At 38.8% G+C, this 25860-nt stretch overlaps 1 protein-coding gene and 2 pseudogenes across 5 annotated transcripts in view; 1 reads left to right on the top strand and 2 right to left on the bottom strand.

Moving 5' to 3' along the window:
- BRCA2 (BRCA2 DNA repair associated) overlaps positions 1-25860 on the bottom strand; it is a 105406-nt gene that overhangs the window by 47582 nt on the left and 31964 nt on the right. For all 4 annotated transcript variants that reach the window (XM_053563168.1, XM_053563169.1, XM_053563170.1 and 1 more), the window contains one exon: positions 4604-4673. In XM_053563168.1, the coding sequence (XP_053419143.1) occupies positions 4604-4673 (70 nt within the window). The remainder of the gene's footprint in view (positions 1-4603; positions 4674-25860) is intronic.
- Positions 6383-8562, bottom strand: LOC128566359 (ATP-dependent RNA helicase DDX50-like; annotated as a pseudogene).
- Positions 20660-21850, top strand: LOC128566969 (WD repeat-containing protein 55-like; annotated as a pseudogene). Its single transcript, XR_008374678.1, has one exon. The product of XR_008374678.1 is annotated as a WD repeat-containing protein 55-like (transcript).

The following is a 25860-nucleotide window of genomic DNA, read 5'->3' as shown; positions in this document are numbered from 1 at the left end:
TTGCACACGAACTTTATAAACACCCTGCACATAAATGCAGCCTGCTAAATATAGTCCAGAAATACACTTCAATAACTTCAATAATTTTTATAAGTAGTTATCTTTTAAAAAGGTAACATTGAAACAATTTCTTTCTTTCTTTTTTTTTTTTTGTAGAGACAGAGTCTCACTGTACCGCCCTCGGGTGGAGTGCTGTGGCGTCACACAGCTCACAGCAACCTCCGACTGCTGGGCTTACGCGAGTCTCTTGCTTCAGTCTCCCGAGCAGCTGGGACTACAGGCGCGCGCCACAACGCCCGGCTATTTTTCTGTTGCAGTTTGGCCGGGGCTGGGTCCGAACCCGCCACCCTTGGCATATGGGGCCGGTGCCCTACTCACTGAGCCACAGGCGCCGCCCCACTGAAACAATTTCAATCAAATCTTTGGGCTTAAAAATTTATCAGCTAGAAAAGGTTTTGTAACTGCTTTCAACAACTTGAGATAGAAAATGTAGTTAGTTCTTTGTTAACTCCACTTTCACCTTACTACATATATTCACATGTTCCCTCTCACCTCTCCCCATCCCACCATGTTGTGTACCTGAGCCTATCAATATTCATCATTTACAGTATGGATAAGTGAACACTTTTTACAGTTAAGAGTGTTACACTGGTATGAAGTATAATAACATGTAGTATATTGTGATTGTATTTCCTTGCTTTCTCTTTAGGTAATACATTTTTTAAAAATCTGCTTAATTTTCTACATACTCATCATTTATTCACATCTAAACTCTCAGCTATATATATGTGTATATATATATATATAAAAACCTTTCATTCTATTCATAATGATTTTTTGTTTTTAAAAAAAATTTTCTTCTCTTTAAAAGGAGAAATAATAAAAGTGTTCCTATTAAGTTGTTTTCATTAGTTTTCGGTTTATTATAGTACTTTGGTTACTTTTTCTGATGTCTGGTAATTTCTGGATGTCTGTTTATATTTCAGAATGGAAGACCAAAAAGTTATTTGAAAGCCCTTGGTAAAAGACGGAACTCATTGATTGCAGGCTATACTGTAGATTGACTGGAAATTTCCAATAGTGAAAACTTGGTTGTCTACATTGTGAAAGCGAAATGGGGGTAAAAGGGCTTGACAGGAGATCCCTGACATTATGCATATATTAACTTATATCCCTGACATTATGCATATATTAACTTATATCCCTGACAGTATGCATATATTAATTTATTCCCCTTACTTCTGAGCACTTAATTCTTCCTTCAACTGTGCCTGGTATGTTCAACAAGAGGGCTCACCCCCATACTCTAGCTGGAGAGTGAGCCTTGTCTTTGGTAGAGTAGCAAGATGTAGTCGCCCAGCTTCACAGAGTGAAGGAGTGTATCTGTGTCTTAAACATACTTTTAACATTTTTTGGCTCCCTCCTCCATTAACACCCAATTGTGAAGACACGTAGAGGCACCACCTCCTGAGCTTTTGAGACTTTGCTATAAAATGGTTGGTTCTCTCCTGTCCCCACTACCAACTTTGAATTAGTTTTCTCTTGCACACTTCAAAAAATTTAATTACTGTGTTCTCTCTCATTTCTATTTTTTATGTATGTTTCTTCACTGTCACTTTGGTAAAATTTAAGAAGACAAAGAAGATGAGTATGTTTAATTCACCATCTTTACTAAGAAATTTCTTTCTTTTTTTTTTTTTTTTTTTTTTAGACACAGCCTCTAGCTGTCGCCCTGGGTCTCTAACTCCTAGGCTCAAGTGATTCTCCTGCCTCGGTCTCCCAAGTAGCTGGGACTACAGGCGCCCACCACAACACTGGCTATTTTTTGTTGCAGCCATCATTGTTGTTTGGCGGGCCCAGGCTGCATTTGAACCCACCAACTCAGGTGTATGTGGCTGGCGCCTTAGCCACTTGAGCCACAGGCGCCAAGCCTACCAAGAAGTTTCTTAATACATGAAACATTCAAGTACTGCTTTATTTTTATATTGTAGGCAAAGCCTCTCAGGGACCTCACTATTCTTTGGTTGCAAAGTGGCATATGCCTTTCTTGATTTAGGAATGGAGCTATAATTCTGGGATCTCCCTTCTCCTTACGTCCTCTATCTTTTCTTCCTCATTTATCACTTGGTTTTGGCTAGTTTCCTTAGAAAGTACATAAGAGATAATATTTATTTTAGTGCTTTGTATCTGAAAAGTGTTTACCTTCACACTTAATTCATATTTTGGTTAGTGCTAGGATTCTAGGTTAAAGTCATTTTCAGAATTTTGAAGGCCCTGCGCTGTATTATACATTGTAACTTCTAGATTCCATTGTGGATAAGGATACATGTATGACTGATGAGACTACCTGAAACCTGATTTTTACCTTCCTCTAATAAATTTAAGATTCTTTTCTGCTCTTACTATTCTAAAATTTCACAAGAATGTGTCTGACTGTGCCATTTTTATTCACGTATTCACCTAGCAGTTTCTTTTAATAGAGGAAACTCATGTCCTTCAGTACTCGTGAAACTTTAAAAATCACTTAAAAAAATTTGGTTCTTTGGCTTGGCACCTGTAGCTCAGTAGCTAGGGCACCAGCCACATACACCCGATCTGGAGGGTTAAAACACGGCTCAGGCCTGGCAAACAACAATGACAACTACAACAAAAAATAGCCAGGTGTTGTGGCAGGTACCTGTAGTCCTAGCTACTTGGGAGGTTGAGGCAAGAGAATTGTTTAAACTCAAGAGTTTGAGGTGGGTCTGAGTTGTGACGCCATGGTACTCTAACTGAGGGCGACATAAGTAAGAAAGACACTGTCTCCAAACACAAAAAAAAAAAAAAAATTCTGTTTTTCATTTTTCTTTCTTAAACTCTATATTTTCAGACACAAGACTGACTTTTTGAATTATCTTTTCATTGCTTATTTCATCTTTTTTATTTTGTTCTATATTCTGGGAGCTTTCATGATTTTTATCTGTTATTATTTAACTGAGTTAATTTATTTATGCCACCATATTTTTAATTTCTAAGAGCAATTTTTATAACTACCTGTTCTTATTTTAAGGCTGTAATATCTGTTACCTAAGCATACTAATATACATGTTTTTAAGCAATAGGGTGGAACTTATTGATGGAAAGATTGATAGAAAAACTGACAAACAAAAAAGAGGAGGAACAGAACCTCTGGCAGTAGAGGTGGTATTAATAAGTTTTTATAAAGTTTTCTTCTCCTTGCATAGTCTATTTCCTCTAAGTTCCTTTTTGCTTTGGTTTTTGTACTTGGGTGACTATCCTTCACAGGAGCTTTCTTCCAGTGACTAGGGGCCCTTGATTATCTATTTTTATTTAAAAATAAAGAACTAAATTGCTGATTGGAAGCTCTGAGCTTCACTGATGATTGGCTATGCTATTCCATTTGAGTACCACCAGGGGTCAGTATTTTTAGGTATTTTCTACTGAGCTGGTTATGTTCCCAAGAAAATCTTCCAGTCTTCTACCTCCCAGAGGGCCCAACTGCTAACATTTGGGGGCTAAGAGTGGGAAAGAGGCTAGGGAGTCTGAGTGCTTAATTCACAGATTTTTACTTAATCTTTGTTTTTAGTACTTCTCCCTCAAATGTGCCTGATGTCCCGTCCCTTCAGCCTATTCCCAATTCAGAATCTTTCTAATTCATCTTCTCCAAATAATAAATTGCTGGTTCTTAGGGAAGCAAGGAAACTGCCTATCTGCAGTGGGGAAGGGAAATATAGATGGTTAAAACAGATTTTCGACCAGTCTTCCTATATTGTACCTCGCCTTAAGAAGTACATGCTGCTGCTAATTTGAGTCTTTCTAAGGTTCTTAAGGAGAAAGTGGATAGCTTCTCTCCTTGCTCTAATGTCAGGGTTTAGCTTTTTTTTTTTTTTTTGAGACAGAGCCTCACTTTGTTACCCTTGGTTGAGGGCCGTGGCATCACAACTCACAGCAACCTCAAATTCTTGGGCTTAAGTGATTCTCTTCCCTCAGACTCCCAAGTAGTTGGGTCTACAGGTGCCTGCCACAATGACTGGCTATTTTTTGTGTAATAGTCATTGTTGTTTAGTAGGCCCAGGCTGGGTTGGAATCCGCCAGCCCCAGTGTATGTGACCGACACTCTAACCACTGAGCTACAGGTGCTGAGTTAGGTTTTAGTTTTCTGAGGCTTGCTAAGCCATTCATGTTTTTGGATTCCAAACTTTTGCTGTTTGTTTCTTCTGATCATTGTCCTTGGGAATTATACATTTAAAAAATCCTCTTAAGTAATTTTAGTAAGATTTAGGGATGGAGGAAAGATAAAAGAATATTTTTGACATTCGCTATGTTTTTGTTAGTTGATTTTGAGCAATCCTTAACTCCTCTCAACCTCACTATCTCATAAAATTGGATAAAATTTGTCTACTTTGCAAAGATGTCAGGAAACTTAAAAATGAAATAATACTAGGACCAGCAATACAAAATATTACCAAAGTACAGAATCATTTTATACTGATGCAGCATGTCCAATTTTGGTGCCATTATTTTTAGACATACTGATTTAAAAAACCAGCCTTTTCCTACACTACATATTAGTAGAATTTTAAGAAATTTAAACATATCTTACCAAAAGGGTCCACAGGTAATTGGCTCTAAATAAATGTGCTGCATAAACAATCTTCTATCTTTCATTGTACCTGAAGAAAATTATTTTATATTATATATTAATAAAAATCTAATGTTATTTTCTGTTTATTACATGTTACTGTAAATATTTACACAAAAATTTGAGTGACAGACTTTAAAATTTTCAATGCATATAAAGGATGCTCAGTAAATGATTCATAAATTGAAAACGGTTATACCAAATAACTCACAGTACAAACATACAAAAGAATTCAGTATAAATTTAATTGATGTTAAAAATCATAATTCAAAGGTTTTAGCTAATTGTCAATCAAATTAAAAACGTCTTATGAAGGTTTAGAAGCTAATCTTTACATATTACTCATTTTCAGTAAATAATTTATACCTATTAAATCTCAATAAATCCATTAGTAGGGAACTGGTTGAATTAAACTAGGATGCTTTGACAGAGCAACAAAATCAACTATGTAACCATAAAAAAAGAATGAGGATGGGCGGCACCTGTGGCTCAAAGGGGGTAGGGCGTCAGCCCCATATGCCAGAGATGGCGGGTTCAAACCCAGCCCTGGCCAAACACTGCAAAAAAAAAAAAAAAAAGAAGAGAGAATGAGGATGATCTCTGCACACTCATTAAGTAAATTCTTAAGTAAATAACAAGCAGCAAATACAGTGAAAATGGCATCTATACCATTATCTTTATAGTAAGAAAGGTAATACATATACATATATTTGCTTATTTTTATAAGAAGAAATCCTGAAACAATAAACCAAAAACTATAAACCATTACCTAGAGTTGTCAAGAGTGAGCAAGTGTTAGGAAAGGTAGTAAATAGTCTGGAGGAGATAGGAACAGAATCAAAACCTCTCTATAGTTTTGACAAATGAACTATTTTACTTATTTAAATCTAAACTTAAATAAGAAAAAGCAAATCCTAATATCAGAAACAGATGGAAATAAATGAATCTAATTGTCAAAAATGAATAAAATGAGAATTAAGGAAAACAAGTGACAATATTTGTTGCCGGTGGTAAAATTCAAGCTTTTAAATGAAAATTAGAAATTTGGGAAGTTTATATCTGGCTTGACAACTTTCTAATACTTAAACTTTCCAGATTAGATCAGTAATGACATGAAGAAAAATGACTATTAATACTGTATAAGATTATCGACTTTCGGTAGACATAACTGCATAACTCAGTGAATTAACATTTTCCAAGTGACCAACATATATTAAAATATTAAACTATCAATTTTAATTTCCAATATGGTAAACATCAATAGCTATAATCCACATAAACAAATGGTCTTTCGGACCCTGAATTTTAAGAGCATAAAGAAGTCATGAGAAAAATGTTGGAAAACCACTAATATAAGATACAGCAAATAATTTCAGCATCACAAAAATAATACTAGCAGCTATAAAACACCTAGCACACAAATCTTGATTTTTTAAATAAGTACTCAAAGATTAACCAATGTATAGTCAAAATAAAAACAAAAACACCCAAAACCCTTGAAGATGTTTCTACTTTCTTTTTTTTTAAGATACAATAAAAGGTTTTTTTATTCAAAGGTATAACTGGATAAGTAGATTTGTTTACAACCATTCTTGTGAAATACTTTTTAAAAAAATACGACCAACTTCTTTGCAAATAGCATACACATACCTCAACTATGCTGACTTAATTTTTGGTGGATAATGTACATGATTAGGCAGAAATAGGCAAGCTCACACTGGTAGATTAACTATCCAATAATCAATCAAAACTCCGTTTGTGGCCCCCCGCTACTTGATCAATTTCTGTTCCCACTTTGTCTTCTACCATCTTGTTGACTTCCTGAGCAACTCCCCTGTGACACTGTCTACCAGACCGGTCACCAGATTGACTACCTGATTGACCTGACCTGGCTGACCGGCCACTCCTCTGTCTGGAATTAGAAGATGTGTTTCCATCATAATATTCAATTTCAGGTAGTTTGGCTGGCACTGAGAGTACCCAGTCTGAATCATACCATTCTGCCTGTAACCTTTCTGACTCAGCTGTGGGAACATCAAAGCAAATACCCATATTTCCTTTTAGAAGGTACATTCTGGTAATCTGGGACACAGCATTACTACTCAGCTTTCTGTTAAGGTCTTTCCAAGCACAGCTGACATCCTGTATTTCCTCTAGGCTTTCCAAAGTTATGGTCACAAACCCCTTATCAGAGGTGATTAAAGATCGTGGTTCAAAGTCTGATGCACCAGAAATGTGGGCTAATGCTGCAGCTAATGCATCCACTGCCCCCTTCTCTTCTATCAGTCTCTGAGCTGATGGTTGGAAAAAATCAATAGCAGCATAAGAAACCGAAGCCAGAGACCTGATGGTATCCATGCTTTTAGACTTAACTAAATCCATTGTAGAAGGAATACCTACACGTTTAAAAGTAATTCCTGCTTTTTGTTCCACATATCTTGGTTGACCTCTTTTTCTTGGTTGATAAAAACATACAAATCCCTGTCTGGCCAGCTCTACCCGTGCATCCAAAGTGGTGGATAAAGGACTCAACATCCTGAGAACTTTGAATCACCAGGTCAACCTCAGGAATGTCCAAACCACAGGCAGCCACACTGGTTGCCACCAAAACTTTAAAACTACTTTCTCTGAAGCCTTTCAGCGTAATTTCTCTTTGTGATTGTGCAATGTCTCCATATAAACACTGGGCATTCTGTTTTATGTGTGGATTCATGGCCATTTCAGTTATATTCTTCGTAGTCTCACAGAAAATAATAGCCCTCCCTTCAGAACCACTTTAGACTTGAAGGACATCTCCAATAAATGCTGGCCTCTGAGACCAATGACACTTGGATGGCCAAATTTTCCACAGTAGTTGTAGCGTTTTGAGTTATTTTTCCAACAAGGTCAACTGGTTCATATCTTGATTTCATGTATTTTTTTTTGCAACTTTGTATATCTACTGTGGGCAAGTTGCAGAAAAAAGTAAAGTCTGAGGATTGTCTTCAGAATCAGTTTTGTAGGAATCATGAATAATATCTTCAACTTGCTCAGCAAAACCTAAATCTACATTTGATCCACTTCATCAAGAACAAGATGGTGCAGTTTAGAAAGATCCAATCAGCCGCTCTGCAAATGGTCTTTGATATGACCTGGGGTCTCACCCAAGATGTCAACACCATTTCGAATGTGATTAATTTGGCTTTGATATGATGTTCCACCATAAAAACATGCCACACTGAGCTTCCTAGTTATATCTTTGTAGTCTTTGGCTACTTGCTTTGCCAGTTCCCTTGTTGGAGCCAAAACAAGTACCTTTGGTGAGCGGCTTTTTTAAATTATTAATTTCTTTGGAGTCTGTCAATCAAGGGGATGGCAAAAGAGAATGTCTTTCCTATTCCTGTCCGTGCTTGAGCTATTAAATCTTTTCCTTTATATACAGGACCAAAGATCTTAACTTGAATAGGAAAGAGATGTTACCCCTCGACCTTTCAGAAGCTTTATAGTTTCTTCAGAAATAGGAAAATTTGAGAAGCCTCCTTCTTTCTGTTCAGTGTCTCCTCCAGTTTATTGTCATTTGATTTATGAGTGGAACTATCTAAGGATGATACTCGTTTTGATTTTTTTCATATTCATCAATATCTCCATTTGGTAGATTTTTTCTTCTTGACATATGAGATTTAGAGAATTCATCTGAAAGTCTATAAAATCCTTCTTCAGCGTCTCCATTTAGCTTCTCTTTCATTTTAGCGTTTTTGGGCTTGGGTGCATCCAAGTCATTCACAACACCATTTTCTCTTGTTTCTGATTTCTCATCTGAGTCATAATGGTGCCTTGATTTCCTTCTATCACTCTTTTGCCTCTCCTTCCCCTGACTCTCAGACTCCTCCAAGGGTGCTTCCAGCTCCATAATGTCCCCCCCAGAGGAGTTTCCCTGTCATTACTGACCACCACCGCTGCCACCTCCCTCCAGGCACAGTGGCCACAACCACCTACGGGCAGCGACGGCATGAAAGGAAGTGGGGGCAGGGCAGCCGCCTGGCCAGGGCCGTGCCAAGATATTTCTACTTTCAAATTGGAGATGATTTAAACATCAAGAAGAATGTTTTCTTTTTGTAAAGAAGTATATTATTTATAATGTTTTACCTATAAACTTTATACATATATTATAAAAATCCAAGAAATCAATTTTACTTAACAAATTATTCACTACCATTAACAGTAACTATTATACTAAATTGCTCCCTACTGTGAAAAACTATACTTAGAGAGGGAAAATTTTTTCCTTTTCCTTTTGAGGTAAAGCTATAGTTAAATCTCTAGTTGTTAAGAGAAAGCTCTTCTTTGTTGCAGATTAACAGCTAATAAATGGAAAAGGAATAACAATTTGAAAATCAGTTTTTCAACCTCCAAGTAAATAATTGATTCAGGCAAATATTTGTGACTTAAAGATTGCTGAATAATCTGGATATTCTCAAAGTACCAGAGTATCATCCCATAGATTAGTTGCTAATTGCAAATAGGACAATATACCATTTCAATGAAGTGATCTTGCAGTCAGCATCTTAACCAAGTCATCGCATCATTTGACATTTATGCTCCTGATATGATGACCATAAACATACACATACACAACTCTTCCATAAGGCATTCTTGCCAAAAATGCATAGCCTAATCCAATTCATGTGTTCTATCCAAATACAGAATAGAGCAAATTAAATGATAGCACATGGAGACAAATTCAAAACGTAGGACAGTCCACAAAATAACTGGGTTGGTACTTTGAAGTGTCAGTGTCACAGAAAATGAAATAAAAATCTTAAAAAAAAAGGCAAGAGGGGACTATGATAGATTAAACTGCATCAGACATTAGGAAATTTTCTTTGGTGATAATGCTCTGTGTTATACCTTTATTAAGTTGTCATTATGTCTGAAACTAACATTCAAAGGGTCCAAAAAAAATACACATATGCCTACACACACATCCACACACATAAACACATTTATATAGATATATTACCATGTGTACATAAGTCTAAATCTTAGATAAGAATCAGGAAAATAATAACAACTACTAAATAGAGATGGGGAATATGTAGACATTCATTATACCCTCTCAACTTTTCTGTGAAAACGTTCATAATAAAAAGAAGGTGTGAAAAATGGGAAACCAAAGCAGCCTGCCAGCATACTACTCCCAAGGAAAGAAGTGAAAGGCGCAAGCAGCTGCTTACATACAGATTACTCTTCTCTGAAGAGGCATTGTGAAATCACAGAGAAACAACATGGGATACTTACTGTGGATAAAAAAAAGCAATGGGGTGATAGATGCAATGAGATCAGAGAAAGCAAGAAGAACATTAGGACCAGAGAGAGTTGGAGCCTAGCACTTGCCCTGCTGGCACAGTGAAAACTGAACTGTAAGACAGTACCCACCACCCCCATAGCCCTTTGCTGGGTTGGACTGCAAAGGCACTGCACTAGATAAGTGTGGTGGGGACCAGACAGCAGCTAAAGCCATCCTGAGGTCTCCTAGCACTGTGCCAGGTCTGTACCAATCTGGGGAGGAGGCGGACTGTCTTGTAGCTTCCTTGAGCTGTACTCTGACTTGAAGCCAAGTACTTCTCTCCTATCCTATAGCACAAACAGACTCTGAACACAGTAATTGACTGGGGCGTAGTAGCCTCTGACCTGAGGGGCTTTGGACTGTTTCAGCAGGCCCAGGGTGGGGCATGGAAAACTGCAGTCTCTCCCTAGGCTGCTGGAACCTGCCTCTACCTGCCTGAATTGGCATCTGTAGGACCCCTGACCCTGTTGAACAGCCTGCCCTTACTCAGCCCCAAGTGCCTCCTGCCTGCTTGGTCCTGATCCTGCCCTCCAGGTGGGATCACCCCTGCCATCTGCAAAGCCCAGCTTTTGACTCAGAGATACTGCTCAGCAGCTCTGCTTCTGGATTCCCCCCGGTTCTGATGCTCTCATGCTAGCGTCATTACGATGGATATAATAGAACTTAAAGAAATGCCTAGTCATTCAGGGATTTTCAAAACATAGTAAAAAGTTTCAGCAACAGATTAAACCAAGAAGGAAGAATCTCGGAGCTTGAAGAAAAGGCTCTTGAGCTAACCCAATCATTTAAAGAGGCAGGGAAGAGAACAATAAAGGCAGAACAACCACTTAGAAAAGATGGAACTATTTGAAGTAAACAAACATACAAATTATAGGCAACCCTCAGGGAGAAGAAAGCACTAAAAGCACGGAAAATCTGAGGGAATTACTAAGAAAGACACCTAGTGTCACAAGAGAGCCAAATACGAGATGGTCATGCAACATCAGGAAGATTCATAGCAAACAAAACATCTCTAAGACACATAGTAATCAACATGGCCAAAGTCAAGAAAAAAACTCTACAAGCAACAACTGACCTGTAAGGAAACCCATTAAAATAACTGCAAACTTCTCAACAGAAAACTTACAAACCAGAAGGGAGTGGGATGCCGTCATCATCTTCTACACAGAACTACCAGCCTAGGATTTTTGTATCCTGCTAAATTAAGTTTCACGACAGTGCAGGCGACAGACCCAGCAGCATGGAAGAAACAGCATTATTCAGAAACCAGCAAGAATTTGGCATTTCTACTACTCTATTCTGTTCCTCCAGAATATTTATTTCATTTTTGTTACTTCTCTTTATTTCCAGTACATTATGGTACCTGACGCAGATCTGGACCCTCATCATGTCTCCAAAAATGATGCTTCAGAAAATGCTGCTGGAGTTGTCAAAAAGAACAAAGGGGAATGGGGGACGACGGCTGATTGGAGCCAATTCTCAATAGAAGCCCCAGTCTGGAGGGAGAGATAACGACCAGAAAGAACTCACCAAAGCTGCAGGAGGGGAGCCGAGCTGAGAGATGAGATAGATAATTGCTTGTCTTCCCTGCTGAGGCAAGCTTCTACTCCAAACAAACAATTTTCAGAGGTGGAGACAAGATGGCTGACCGAAGCCAGCTTTCCACAGAGGCTCCCGTCCAGAAGGAGAGTTAAAGGACAGAAATTTAGCAAGTAACCTGGTGGATTAGAGCTGCACCAAGAGACAAGGTTGAAGAACGCACATCAACCCCTCTGAGACGAGCTGCGAACCCAAGGATACAAACAAAAGGTACAAAATCCATCACCACGTGGACAGGAGTTCCCTCCCCCATGAGAACGGCTTGGAGTGCCCCACAAACAAACGAGCAAAGTTCAAAGCTCCTCCCACCACACTCCAAAGGACAGACCCTCTAAAAACTGGACCTACCTCCCCTACTAGGGTGCCATGGCATTCTCCTGCCAGGCATAAAACTGTATATAGTCTCTACCTGCAATTCTGAGCCCCCAACACACCCCTCCACTCTCACTCTGAGGTCTGCAGGCCTGTCCCCCAGGAGCCAGATTCTTGCGTGATTTCTTGAAGGGTGTGGACAGGGCCTGGACTGCAGCTGGTCAGTGCTGATTCTGAGGCACGGGAGTGAGGAGAGGACAGTCGTCTGTGTGGGAACCACGCTGGAGCGGCAGTGCCCCGAGGCGCAGAGCAGTAGCTGTTTTTGGCAACAGTAGGGCTCACCCCCCGAATATTCTGAAGCCTCACTCCATCTCCCTGGACAACCAGAGGAGGCTGGGTATCTTCTCAGATGGCAACCACCACTGAACAGATCTGGGACTGAAACACAGGCCCCGTGAGTAAAGGGTTTGTCTGAGGCGGTACTGGCCTGGATGGAACGCGGGGACTAGAAAACACATGTGTAGAGCCGGGAAAACTGCCAGGGTGAGGCTGACCCAGAGGACCGCTTTAATGAGCCTAAGATGCACCTGGCCCTCAAGGGATCATCAGCCTATAGACAAAGGAAGGCAGCAGGCTAGACCTGACAGATAAGCGTGATGTAAATACAAACCTGCAGGAGTAAAGACAGGGCCTGAGGCACAGGTTCTGGGAACTCAAAACAGCTTCTCTTCTGCAGGGGAATTTAGCAGGGACAGAAACAAATTCCCACAAAGTTGTTCTGTTCTGTCAGTAACAGGGGCGGGGCTGGAACTGAGTGAAAATGCCCCAGGCTCCATCAAGCACCCGAGGTTGTCAGGCCTCACCTCTCCCTACTGAATAGAGACAAAGAGCAGCAGCCTGGCTGAGCAGATATAGATTTCCTTGTGATTCAGACAGGTGCAAACCCCCTGAAGTATCTGCCCACTGGAGGCAACTAGGTCACAGCCCTGCAGGGCTATCAGTGACTGGGTGTGACAGAGGTGCAAGGTGGGAAAGGAGGCATCAACGTTCCCAGACTAATCTATTTGCTGAGTGGGTCCTCCTGACTTCACGGAACATTGGAGTAAGTCATATTTGAGTTGTCACAGACCCCTGCGATTCAGTTAACAGAGACCTTTTAAGCTCTCCCACCTGAGACAGGTGCTGACTGAGACAACTGATTTGGACCTTTTGAACTGAGCCAATCACCTGAGGACTATTCAGGTGGTACCCTGGGTGTGTGGCTGTAGGAAGGTTTGATTTTCCTTTTCCAATAGTTGCCTGTGGAGGGCGGGGGTGACTTAATTGCTGGTATTTCTCCACAACTGAGACTTCAAACCACAGTAACTGTTTCAATAGGGTTGAACAGAGACCAGCTAAAAACAAGACAAAACCACTTAGCCCCACCACACCAAAAAGGTCCCCAGTTTCTCAGGCCATAGCACTGTACAGGTCCCCGACAAAGCTCCAGGGAAAAACTCAAATGGTGTATAACAATCATGGGACAGAATCAGCGGAAAAACCCTGGTAAACATGAATAACCAGAATAGATCAACCCCTCCCCACAAAGAAAGATATGGCAGATGTAACTGAAGATCCCATTCATAAACAGCTGGCCGAGATGTCAGTAATCGAATTCAGAATTTATATTGCAAACGAGATGAATAAAATGGAGAAAAATTTGGAATTAGAAATTCGAAGAGCAATTCAAAAGTCAGAATTAGAAATTTGAGGAGAAATTCAAAAGTTGTCTCAACAATTTAACGAATTTAAAGACAAAACCACCAAAGATTTCGACACACTGAAGCAAGAATTTGCAGCTCTCAAAGATCTGAAAAATACAGTAGAATCCCTCAATAACAGAGTGGTGTAAGCAGAAGAAAGGATTTCTGACATTGAAGACAAAGCCTTTGAAAGCTCCCAAACCCTAAAAGAGGAAGAGAAATGGAGAGAAAAATGGATCATTCCCTCAGAGAGCTATGGGATAACTGGAAGAAGGCTAATATCTGCCTCATTGGAATCCCTGAAAGCGATGATGGGCCTCGCAAGGCACAGAGGCCCATCTCCATGAAATTACAAAAGAAAATTTTCCAGACATCCCAAGAGATTCTGAAATTCAGACAGCAGACAGTTTCAGAACCTGACCATGACTCAATCCCAATAAGACATCCCCCAGGCATACCATAATTAATGTCACTAAAGTTAATATGAAGGAGAAAATTTTGAAAGCAGCCAGACGTAAGAAATCCATTACCAATAGAGGGAAGAATATTAGAATGACTGCAGATCTCTCTGCTGAAACTTTCAAGCCAGAAGAGGGTGGTCATCGACTTTTAATCTCCTAAAACAAAATAACTTTCAAGTCTGGATCCTATATCCAGCTAAACTGAGTTTATTTATAATGGAGAAATTAAATACTTTAATGACATTCATATGTTGAAGAAATTTGCCATAACCAAACCAGCTCTTCAGGATATTCACACCTATCCTCCATAATGACCAGCCCAATCCTCTACCACAAAAGTAAACTCACTCAGAAATTTTTGATCAAACTCCAACTTCCATAATGGCGAAAGGATTAAAAATGTCCACTAGACTTTCGAGAAACTCGATACGCAAAATTTTACCAGACTTATCAATATTCTCCATTAATGTGAACAGCTTAAACTGTCCTCTAAAGAGGCACAGGTTAGCTGACTGGATACAAAAACTCAGGCCAGATATTTGTTGCATACAAGAGTCACATCTTACCTTAAAAGATAAATTAGAGACTCAGGGTGAAAGGACAGTCGTCCATATTTCAAGCAAATGGTAATCAGAAAAAAGCAGGTGTTGCAATTATATTTGCAGATACAATAGACTTTAAACCAACAAACGTAAGGAAGGGTAAAAATGGTCACTTCATATTTGTTAAGGGTAATACTCAATATGATGAGATTTCAATTATTAATATTTATGCACCCAACCAGAATGTGCCTCAATTTATACGAGAAACCTTAACAGACATGAGCAACTTGATTTCCTCCAGCTCCATAATAGTTGGAGATTTCAACACTGCTTTGGCAGTGTTAGATCAATCCTCCAATAAGAAACTGAGCAAAGAAATTTTAGATTTAAACCTAACTATCCAACTTTTGGATTTAGCAGACATCTACAGAACATTTCATCCGAACAAAACTGAATACACATACTTCTCATCAGCTCATGGAACATACTCCAAAATCGATCACATCTTCAGTCACAAGTCTAACCTCAGTAAATTTAAAAAAATAGAAATTATTCCTTGCATCTTCTCGGACCACCATGGAATAAAAGTTGAACTCAGTAACAACAGGAATCTGCATACTCATACAAAAACATGGAAGTTAAATAACCTTATGTTGAATGATACCTGGGTCAAAGATGAGATTACGTAGGAAAATGCCAAATCTCTGGAACAAAACGACAATGAAGACATGAATTATCAGAACCTCTGGGATACCGCAAAAGCAGTCTTAAGAGGGAAATTTATAGCACTGCAAGCCTTCCTCAAGAGAACGGAAAGAGACGAAGTTAACAACTTAATGGGACATCAAGCAAAGGGAAAAGGAAGAACATTCCAACCCCAAACCCAGTAGAAGAAAAGAAATAACCAAAATTAGAGCAGAATTAAATAAAATTGAAAACAAAAGAATTATACAATAGATCAATAAATCAAAAAGTTGGTCAATAAAATAGATAAACCTCTGGCTAACCTAATCAGAAAAGAAGAGTAAAATCTCTAGTTTCACCAATCAGAAACAACAAAGACGAAATAACAACAGACTCCTCAGAAATTCAAAAAATCCTTAATGAATATTACAAGATACTTTATTCTCAGAAATATGAAAATCTGAAGGAAACTGACCAATACTTGGAAGCATGTCACCTACCAAGACTCAGCCAGAATCATGCGGAAATATTGAACAGGCAAATATCAAGTTCTGAAATAGCATCAACCATACGATATCTCCCTAAAAAGAAAAGCCCGGGACTAGATGGCTTCAGGTCAGAATTCTACCAAACCTTTAAAGAGGAATTAGTACCTATATTACTCAACGTGTTTCAAAAGGTAGAAAAAGAAGGAAGACTACCCAACACGTTCTATGAAGCAACCATCACCCTGATCCCCAAACCAGGAAAAGACACAACAAGAAAAGAAAATTATAGACCAACATCACTAATGATTATAGATTCAAAAATATTCAACAAGATCCTAACAAACAGAATCCAGCAACACATCAAACAAATTATACACCATGACCAAGTCAGTTTTATCCCAAGGTCTCAAGGCTGGTTCAATATACGTAAATCTATAAGTATAATTTAGCACATAAACAAATTAAAAAAAAAAGACCGTATGATTCTCTCAATTGATGCAGAAAAAGCTTTTGATAATATCCAGCATCCCTTCATGAACAGAACACTTAAGAAAACTGGTATAGAAGGGACATTTCTTAAACTTATAGAGGCCATCTACAACAAACCACAGCCAATATTGTATTGAATAGAATTAAATTGAAATCATTTCCACTCAGACCAGGAACCAGACAAGGCTGCCCATTGTCTCCACTGCTCTTTAACATTGTAATGGAAGTTTTAGCCACCGCAATTAGGGAAGAAAAGGTGATCAAGGGTATCTATATAGGGTCAGAAGAGATCAAACTTTCGCTCTTCGCAGATGATATGATCGTATATCTGGAAAACACCAGGAATTCTACTACAAAACTCTTAGAAGTGATCAAGGAATACAGCAGCGTCTCAGGTTACAAAATCAACCATCATAAATCAGTAGCCTTTATATATACCAACAATAGTCAAGCTGAAAAAACAGTTAAGGACACTATTCTGTTCACAGTAGTGCCAAAGAAGATGAAATATTTGGGAGTTCATCTTACAAAGGACGTGAAAGATCTCTATAAAGAGAACTATGAAACTCTAAGAAAACAAATAGCTGAAAATGTTAACAAATGGAAAAACATACCATGCTCATGGCTGGGAAGAATCATCATTGTTAAAATGTCCATACTACCCATACATTGCATTATACAATGTTAATGCGATCTCTATTAAAGCTCCACTGTCATACTTTTAAGATCTTGAAAAAATAATACTTCGTTTTATATGGAATCAGAAAAAAACCTCAAATAGCCAAGACATTACTCAGAAATAAAAACAAAGCAGAAGCAATCACGCTATCTGACCTCAAACTATACTATAAATCGATAGTGATCAAAACAGCATGGTACTGGCACAAAAACAGAGATGTAGATGTCTGGAACAGAATAGAGAACCAACAGATGAGTCCAGCTACTGACCGTTATTTGATATTTGACAAGCCAATTAAAAACATTCAGTGGGGAAATGATTCCCTATTTAACAAATGGTGCTGGGTGAACTGGCTGGCAACCTGTAGAAGACTGAAACTGGACCCACACCTTTCACCATTAACTAAGATAGACTCTCACTGGATTAAAGAGTTAAAGTTAAGACAGAAACTATAAAAATACTAGAAGAGAGTACAGGGAAAACCCTTGAAGAAATCGGTCTGGGCGAGTATTTCATGAGGGGATCCCCTGGGAAACTGAAGCAGCTTTAAAAATACACTACTGGGACCTGATCAAACTAAAAAGCTTCTGCACAGCCAAGAACACAATAAATAAAGCAAGGAGACAACCCTCAGAATGGGAGGAGATATTTGTAGGTTATGTCTCTGACAAAGGTTTAATAACTAGAATCCACAGAGAACTCAAACGTATAAGCAAGAAAACAAGTGATCCCATTTCAGGCTGGGCAAGAGACTTGAAGAGAAACTTCTCCGAAGAAGACAGGCACACGGCTTACAGACATATGAAAAAATGCTCATCATCTTTAATCATCAGAGAAATGCAAATCAAAACTACCTTGAGATAACATCTAACTCCAGTAAGATTAGCCCATATTACAAAATCCCAAGACCAGAGATGTTGGTGTGGATGTGGAGAAAAGGGAACACTTCTACACTGCTGGTGAGAATGCAAATTAATACATTCCTTTTGGAAAGATGTTTGGAGAACACTTAGAGATCTAAAAATAGACCTGCCATTCAATCCTATAATTCCTCTACTAGGTATATACCCAGAAGACCAAAAATCACATTACAACAAAGATATTTGCACCAGAATGTTTATTGTAGCTCAATTCACAATTGCTAAGTCATGGAAAAAGCCCAAGTGCCCATTGATCCACGAATGGATTAATAAACTGTGGCATATGTACACCATGGAATATTATGCAGCCTTAAAGAAAGATGGAGACTTTACCTCGTTCATGTTTACGTGGATGGAGCTGGAACATATTCTTCTTAGTAAAGTATCTCAAGAATGCAAGAAAAGTATCCAATGTACTCAGCCCTACTATGAAACTAATTTGTGGCTTTCATATGAAAGCTATAACCCAGTTATAACTTAAGAACATGGAGAAGGTGGGGAGGTGGGGGGACGATGGCCGGAGGGAGGGTGATTGGTGGGATTACACCTGTGGTGCATCTTACAAGGGTATATGTTAAACTTAGTATATGTAGAATATAAATGTCTTAACGCAATAACTAAGAAAATGCCAGGAAGGCTATGTTAACCAGTGTGATGAAAATGTGTCAAACTGTTCATAAAACCAATGTATGATGTCCAGTGATTGCATTAATGTACACAACTATGATTTAATATAAAAAAAATTAAGTTTCACCTTTGATAGAGAAATTAAGTCTTTTTTCAGACAAGCAAATATTGAGGTAATTTGTTGTACGTATACGTGCCCTGCGGGAAATACTCAGATTTGCATTATACATAGATCAGCATAATAGACATCTACCAGTGCAAAATTACCCCAAAGGTAAAGTTCAGAACCCATACACCATAATAAGTCAAGAGGTAAAACAAAGCAATGATGTTCTATGGTTCTATGTGACAGGGTGAACAGAAATCCACCCCACGGCCAGGTGCGGTGGCTCACCTGTAATCCTAGCACTCTTGGAGGCTGCGGTAGGTGGATTACATGAGCTTAGGAGTTGGAGACCAGACTAAGTAAGAACGAGTCTCTGTTCCTCCTAAAAATAGAAAACCTAGCTGGGTGTGATAACACATGCCTGTAGTCTCAGCTACTTGGGAGGCTGAGGCAAGGAGCCCAGGAGTTTGTGGTTGCTGTGAGCTATGATGATGCCACAGCACTCTACCCAGGGCAACAGAATGAGACTCTGCCTCAAAAAAACAAAACAAAACAAAGCAAACAAACAAAAAAAAAAATCAAAAAGAAATCCACCACACTTACAAAGTGAATGGCTTGCATTCCTAACTTAAGAGACAGAAACTGGTTAAACAGATAAAAGAATACAAGTCAAGTATCTTCTGTCTCCAGGAAACACATCTAACCCACAAGGACTTATTCAGATTCAAGATGAAAGGATATAAAACAATATTTCATGCAAATGGAAACCTAAAGAAAGCTGTTATAGCCACTCTCATATCAGACAACATAGACTTCAGATCATAGTAAAGAAAGACAAAGATTATATAATGGCAAAAACAGCAATTCGACAAGACAACAGGAAAATCGTAAAAAGGTATGCACCTAACACAGGTGTGCCCAGATTCTTAAAGTAATCCTATTAGATCTAAACAAAATAATAATCAGGAGCAACATAACAGCCAGGTACATCCCACTGACAGAGCTATAAAGATCCTTCAAGAAGAAAACAAACAGAGGCATTGGACTTAATGGGACTCTAGAACAAATTGGCTTAAGCGATATTTAAAGAACATCCTATTCAAAAACTACTGAACAGACATTCTTTTCATCAGCACATGGAATATTCACTAAGATGGATCACATCTTAAGCTTCAAAACATGTCTCCAGAAATTAAAAAAAAACAAAACAAAACACAAAAAACAGAAATTATCTTCTCAGACCATAATGGAATAAAATTAGAAATCAATCCCAACAGAAGCAATCAATTCCATGGTCATGGAAATTAAACAACTCACTGCTGAAAGATTATTGGGTAAAGGAGGAAATTAAGATGGAAATCAAAAGATTCTTCAAACTAAATGACAAAGGGGACAAAAGTTATCAAAATCTGTGGGTTGATTCAGCAAAAGCAGTCCTAAGAGAAAAATTTATAGCCTTACATGCTTACATCAAAAAGATGGAAAGATCACAAATTAACAATCCAATGAATCGTCTCAAGGCATGAGAAAAGGAAGAGCAATCCAATCCCAAACCCAGCAGAAGAAAAGAAATAACAAAAGTCAGAGGATAACTAAATGAACAAAAGACTTATACAGAAGATTAATGAAAAAAAATTGGTTCTTTGAAAAGATAAACAAAATCAGTAGACCTTTCTCTACATTAACCAGAGATAGAAAAGGGCCCTAATAAGTTTAATCAGTAATGAAAAAGGAGATATTACAACTGATACCACAGAAATACCAACTATCATTTCTGAATACTATAAAAACCTCTAACTTGAAAATGTTGAAGAAATGGAAAAATATTAGAAGCACACAACCTCTCTAGGGTCTACCAGGAAGAAACAGAATTCCTAAACAGATACACATTGAGTAACAAATTCAAGCAACAATAAAAAGTCTTTCATTGAACATAAAAGTCTCAGACCAGATGGTTTTACAGCCAAATTTTATTAGACCTACAAAGAAAAACTAGTATCTGAGTTCCAGAGCAGACAAGCCTTGCGTGGTACAGTCCGGGCATGGACCGCAAGTGTAAGGAGAGGTCCACTGAAGATGGGAGCGATAAAGAGGACCTTGACTCCACGGAAGCCCTGGCCCGGATTCGGGACACCCCAGAAGACATTGTGCTGGAAGCACCGGCCAGTGGGCTGGCGTTTCATCCGGCCCACAACCTACTGGCTGCAGGGGACATGGATGGAGTGTTTGTCTTTTCCTACTCTTGCCAAGAGAGAGAAACCAAGGAGCTGTGGTCATCAGGTCACCATCTGAAGTCCTGCCGAGCTGTGGTCTTTTCTGAAGATGGGCAGAAACTTGTTACTGTCTCCAAGGACAAAGCCATCCATGTTCTAGATGTGGAGCAGGGCCAAATAGAAAGACGTATTTCCAAAGCTCATGGTGCCCCCATTAACAGTCTGTTGCTGGTGGATGAGAATATTTTGGCCACAGGGGACGATACAGGTTGTATCTGTCTATGGGACCAGCGGAAGGAGGGCCCCTTAATGGCTATGCAGCAGCATGAGGAATACATTGCAGACATGGCTTTGGATCCAGCCAAGAATTTGCTTTTGACAGCCAGTGGAGATGGCTGCCTTGGTGTCTTCAACATCAAGAGATGCCAGTTTGAGCTGCTCTCACAGCCTCAGTCTGGGGACCTGACCTCTGTCACCCTCATGTAATCTGGGAAGAAGGTCACCTGTGGCTCCAGTGAAGGTACCATCTACCTCTTCAAATGGAATGGCTTTCGGGCCACAAGTGATGGCTTTGCCCTGAGAGTTGAGTCCACTGACTGCATGGTTCCAGTCACTGAGAGTCTACTGTGTATTGGCTCTACCGATGGAATAATCAGGGCTGTGAACATCCTGCCAAACCAAGTGGTGGGCAGTGTGGGTCAGCATGCTGGGGAGCCTGTGGAAGAGCTGGCCCTTTCCCACTGTGGCCGCTTCCTGGCCAGTAGTGGCCATGACCAACGCCTCAAGTTTTGGGACTTGACCCAGCTGCGAACTGTGGTGGTGAATGGCTACCGTCAGCGCAAAAAAAAGGGAGGGCTGCTGTGTGCCCTGAGTAGCAAGGCTTGGAGCACTGATGACTTCTGTGTAGGACTGAGGGAAGAGGGAGAAGACACTGTGGCTTGGCAGGAAGATGAAGAGGAGAGTGAGGACACTGTGGCTTGGCAGGAAGATGAAGAGGGAGTGACTGAGGGTATGAACTGAATCTCAGGACAGGTTCTCACTGACTAAGAGTCTTGCTTGTTGGGCTGGTCCCAGAGAAGATGTGAATTTTAATACCCTTTTGTGCAGCACAAGATGATGGGCTCAGGACACTGATGTTAGGAAAGTACTTGTACTGTAGCAGTTAGTCTACCAGTGTTGGACAAACCCTATGCTTGGGCAAGACAGCACAGACACATGTGTGTACTAACCTGGTGTTTAATATAAATACAACCAGCATAGAAAAATTCAAAACTATACATGAGCCCAAACCGGAGTGCCAGTGGCAGGGACAAAGAGCAGAAGAATTTCTCACCCTTTGGCTCAGTCAGCCCCCCACACCCCCTAATTAAAAAGGACAAATTAAGAACATAAAGATTCATGCTAAAAAAAAACCAAAAAAAAAACTAGTATCTATGCTGTAGAAATTATTTCATAACATTAAGAAGGAAGGAATCCTTCCCAAATCGGTCTATGAAGCCAGTATCACCTTGATACCAAAACCAGGAAGGGACACAACAAAACAAGAAAACTACAGAGCAACATTCCTTGTGAATATAGATGCAGAAATTCTCAACAAAACTCTAGCAAACTAAATTAAGTAGCACATCAAAAAAAAAAAATAATAAAAATAACCTGCAGGGCATGGTGGCTTACCCACCATGATAGGGTAAGGTGGGTGAGGTGGGTGGATTGCCTGAGCTCACGAGTTTGAGACCAGCCTGAGCCAGAGTGAGCCCTCATCTCTAAACAGCCTGGAGTTGTGTATACACCTGTAGTCCCAGCTACTTGAAAGCTAAAGGGAGACAATCACTTAAGCCAGAGTTTGAGGTTGCTATGAGCTGTGAAGCCATGGCACTCTACCACGGGTAGCAGTGGGAGTCTGTCTCAAAAAACAAACAAACAAAAACAACAACAACAAAAAAAACACCATGATCTGGGCTTCATCCCAGGTATGCAAGGATGGTTCCACATACGTAAATTCATAAACAGAAGCAAAAACAAAGATAATATAACCATCTTTATAGATGCAAAAAAAAAGTTTTGATAAAATTCAGTGTTCTTTTATGATAAGATCCCTTAACAAAATAGGTATAGATGGAACATACCTCAAAATTATAAAAGACATATGACAATCCCACAGCCAACACTATACTCAACAGGGAAAAATTGAAAACATTCCTGCTTACATTTGGAACTAAACAAAGTTGCCCACTGTCAACACTTCATTCAACCTAGTGCTGGAAATCCTAGAGAGCCATCAGGCAGGCAGGAGAAAGGTATTCAGATAGGGAAGGGGAGGTTGAACTATCACTCTTTGCTGACGATAAAATCTTTATGCAGAAAACTTCAAAGATTCTGTCAAGAAACAGCTGGAATTCATAAATTCAGCAGAGTCTCAGGTTACAAAATCAATATGCACAAATCAGTAGCATTTCTATATACCAACAAAAGTAAAGCTAAGAATGAAATCAAAGACTCAATACCTTTCACAATAGCAACAAAGAAAATAAAATACCTAGAAATATATTTAACCAACAAGTCGAAAGATCGCTACAAAAAGAACTGTAAATAACTGGGGTAGGAAACTGCAGAGGATTAAACAAATCATGCTCACAGATTGGAAGAATAAACATTGTTAAAACATCTATACTACCTCCAGACCTGGCTCCACTCTTGGCTTCTCTTGTCCTCTTCTGCTCTTTTCCTGGTGTTCTTTTTTTCCCCTCGGTGGGATATGGGTAATAGAACAGCTGTGGGCTTTTGGGGACCTTTAACTTTTTTCTTTCATTTATAAAAACACTAAACATTCAATTCCAGAGAATCAAAAATCCCACCTTCCCACCGAACACTACTAAGGAGCATGTCTTCCGCTCCATTCCTTTTCTCTTTTTCTTTCTTGTTAACGCTTTTAAAAATAAATGAGTTTTGTATATAAATAAAGTTTTTAAAGTGTGAAAAAAATAAAATAAAAAAAATCTATACTACCCTAAGTGATTTACAGATTCAGTGCAATCCCCATATCAATGTCATTTCTCACAGATCTTAGAAGAAAAAAATTCTATACTTTGTATGGAACCAGAAAAGAGTCCAAATAGCCAAACCTTAAGCAAAAAGAACAAATCAAGAGGCATCGCATTTTTAGACTTTAAGCTATACTCCAAGGCTATAGTAAATAGAATAGCATAATACTGGCACAAAAACAGAAACGGACCAATGAATCAGATAAAAAACCATCCTCACACTGCCATCTGATCTTTGACAAAGACAAAAACATACTCTGGGGAAAAGAGTCCCAATTTAAGAAAGGGTGCTGGGAAAATTGAATAGCTACATGTAGAAGATCAAAATCAGATCTTTACCTCTCATCATTCACAAAAATTAATTCAAGATTCATAACAGATTTAAACCTAAAGCATGAAACTGTTAAGAATTCCAGAAGAAAATGTTGGAAAAACTCTTGTAGATATTGGCCTAGGCCCTGAAAAATTAACACATGGGACTTTATTAAGTTAAAAAGTTTCTGCACAGCCGAGGAAATAATCAATACAGCAAACAGACAGAATGGGAGAAAATGTTTGTATCCTATATATCATCAGATATGTAAAGGCTAATAACCAGAATCTGTGAAAATCCCAAGCAAATCAGCAAGAAAAAAATCAACCCCCTAAAAAAGCAGGAAAAGACATGAACAGAAGCTTTTCAAAAGAAGAAAAACTAATAGTCATATGAAAAAATGCTCAGAAGCTTTAATCATCAGGGAAATGCAAATCAAAACCACAGTGAGTTATCAGGTAACTCAAGTGCAAATGCCTTTTAACAAAGAGTCCCAAAACAAACAGATGCTGGCATGGATGTGGAGAGAAAGGAACACTTACACATTGTTGGTGGGATTACAACCCTTGTACACTGTTGGTAGGTGTGGAGATACCTCAAAGAACTAAAAGTAAACGTACCATTTGATCCAGGATATTTACCCAAAGGAAAAGAGTCATTTTATCAAAAAGACACTTGTACTAAAATGTTTATTGCAGCTAGGATGGTAGGGTAGAGGTGAAAGGAAATGATCAAATTCTTCATTGAAGGCAGAACCTATAGAACTTATTGATGGGTTCTGCCACCTGTGGAATCAACCCAAGTGCCCATCAGTACATGAGTGAATTAATAAAAAATGTGGTATATTTATACCATGAAATACTACTCAGCCATTAAAAAAAGGTGAACTAATGCCTGTTATGTGTATAATAACCTGGATGGAACTAGAGACCATTCTCATAAGTGAAGCATCACAAGAATGGAAAAACAAACACCACATATTCTATTAAATTGGAAATCATCAATCCAACATGCACATGCACATAGAGAAGTAAAACTCTACAGAAATCAAACAGGGGATAAGTAAAATCCCATTTAATGGATATAATGCATATTATCTACCCTGTTTCCCCGAAAATAAGACAGTGTCTTATTTTAAGGTGTGCTCCCAAAGATGCGCTAGGCCTTATTTTCAGGGGACGTCTTATCTTTCCTGTAAGTAGGTCTTATTTTCGGAGGATGTCTTATTTTCGGGGAAACAGGGTAGGTGATGGGCACACTTATTTTTTTTTTTTTTTTTTTTATTGTTGGGGATTCATTGAGGGTACAATAAGCCAGTTACACTGATTGCAATTGTTAGGTAAAGTCCCTCTTGCAATCATGTCTTGATGGGCACACTTATAACTTTGACTTGAACTATACAAAAGCAATTCATGTAGCCAAAACACGTGTGCCCCTGTAATAGTCTAAAGAAAAAAAGATCACCATGAATAAATGAAATACTTAAACAAAATAATAAAGTATGTGAGTGACCAAGTTAAAAATAAAAGTTAGAAGGAAAGAATCAATAACCGGCAAGTGGTAATGATTCCACTTGAAAAAAATTATTTGAAAAAAATAAAATGAGGTGATCAAATAAATACTGAATATTTACCGAATCAAAATAATTCCAAAAGGGGAGTTAAGATAATTTTAAG

This window comes from Nycticebus coucang, chromosome 15, assembly GCF_027406575.1.
Source record: "Nycticebus coucang isolate mNycCou1 chromosome 15, mNycCou1.pri, whole genome shotgun sequence".
Taxonomy (NCBI): domain Eukaryota; kingdom Metazoa; phylum Chordata; class Mammalia; order Primates; family Lorisidae; genus Nycticebus; species Nycticebus coucang.
Note: the sequence above shows the minus strand (reverse complement) of the source record. Positions and strands in the feature narration are given on the sequence as shown.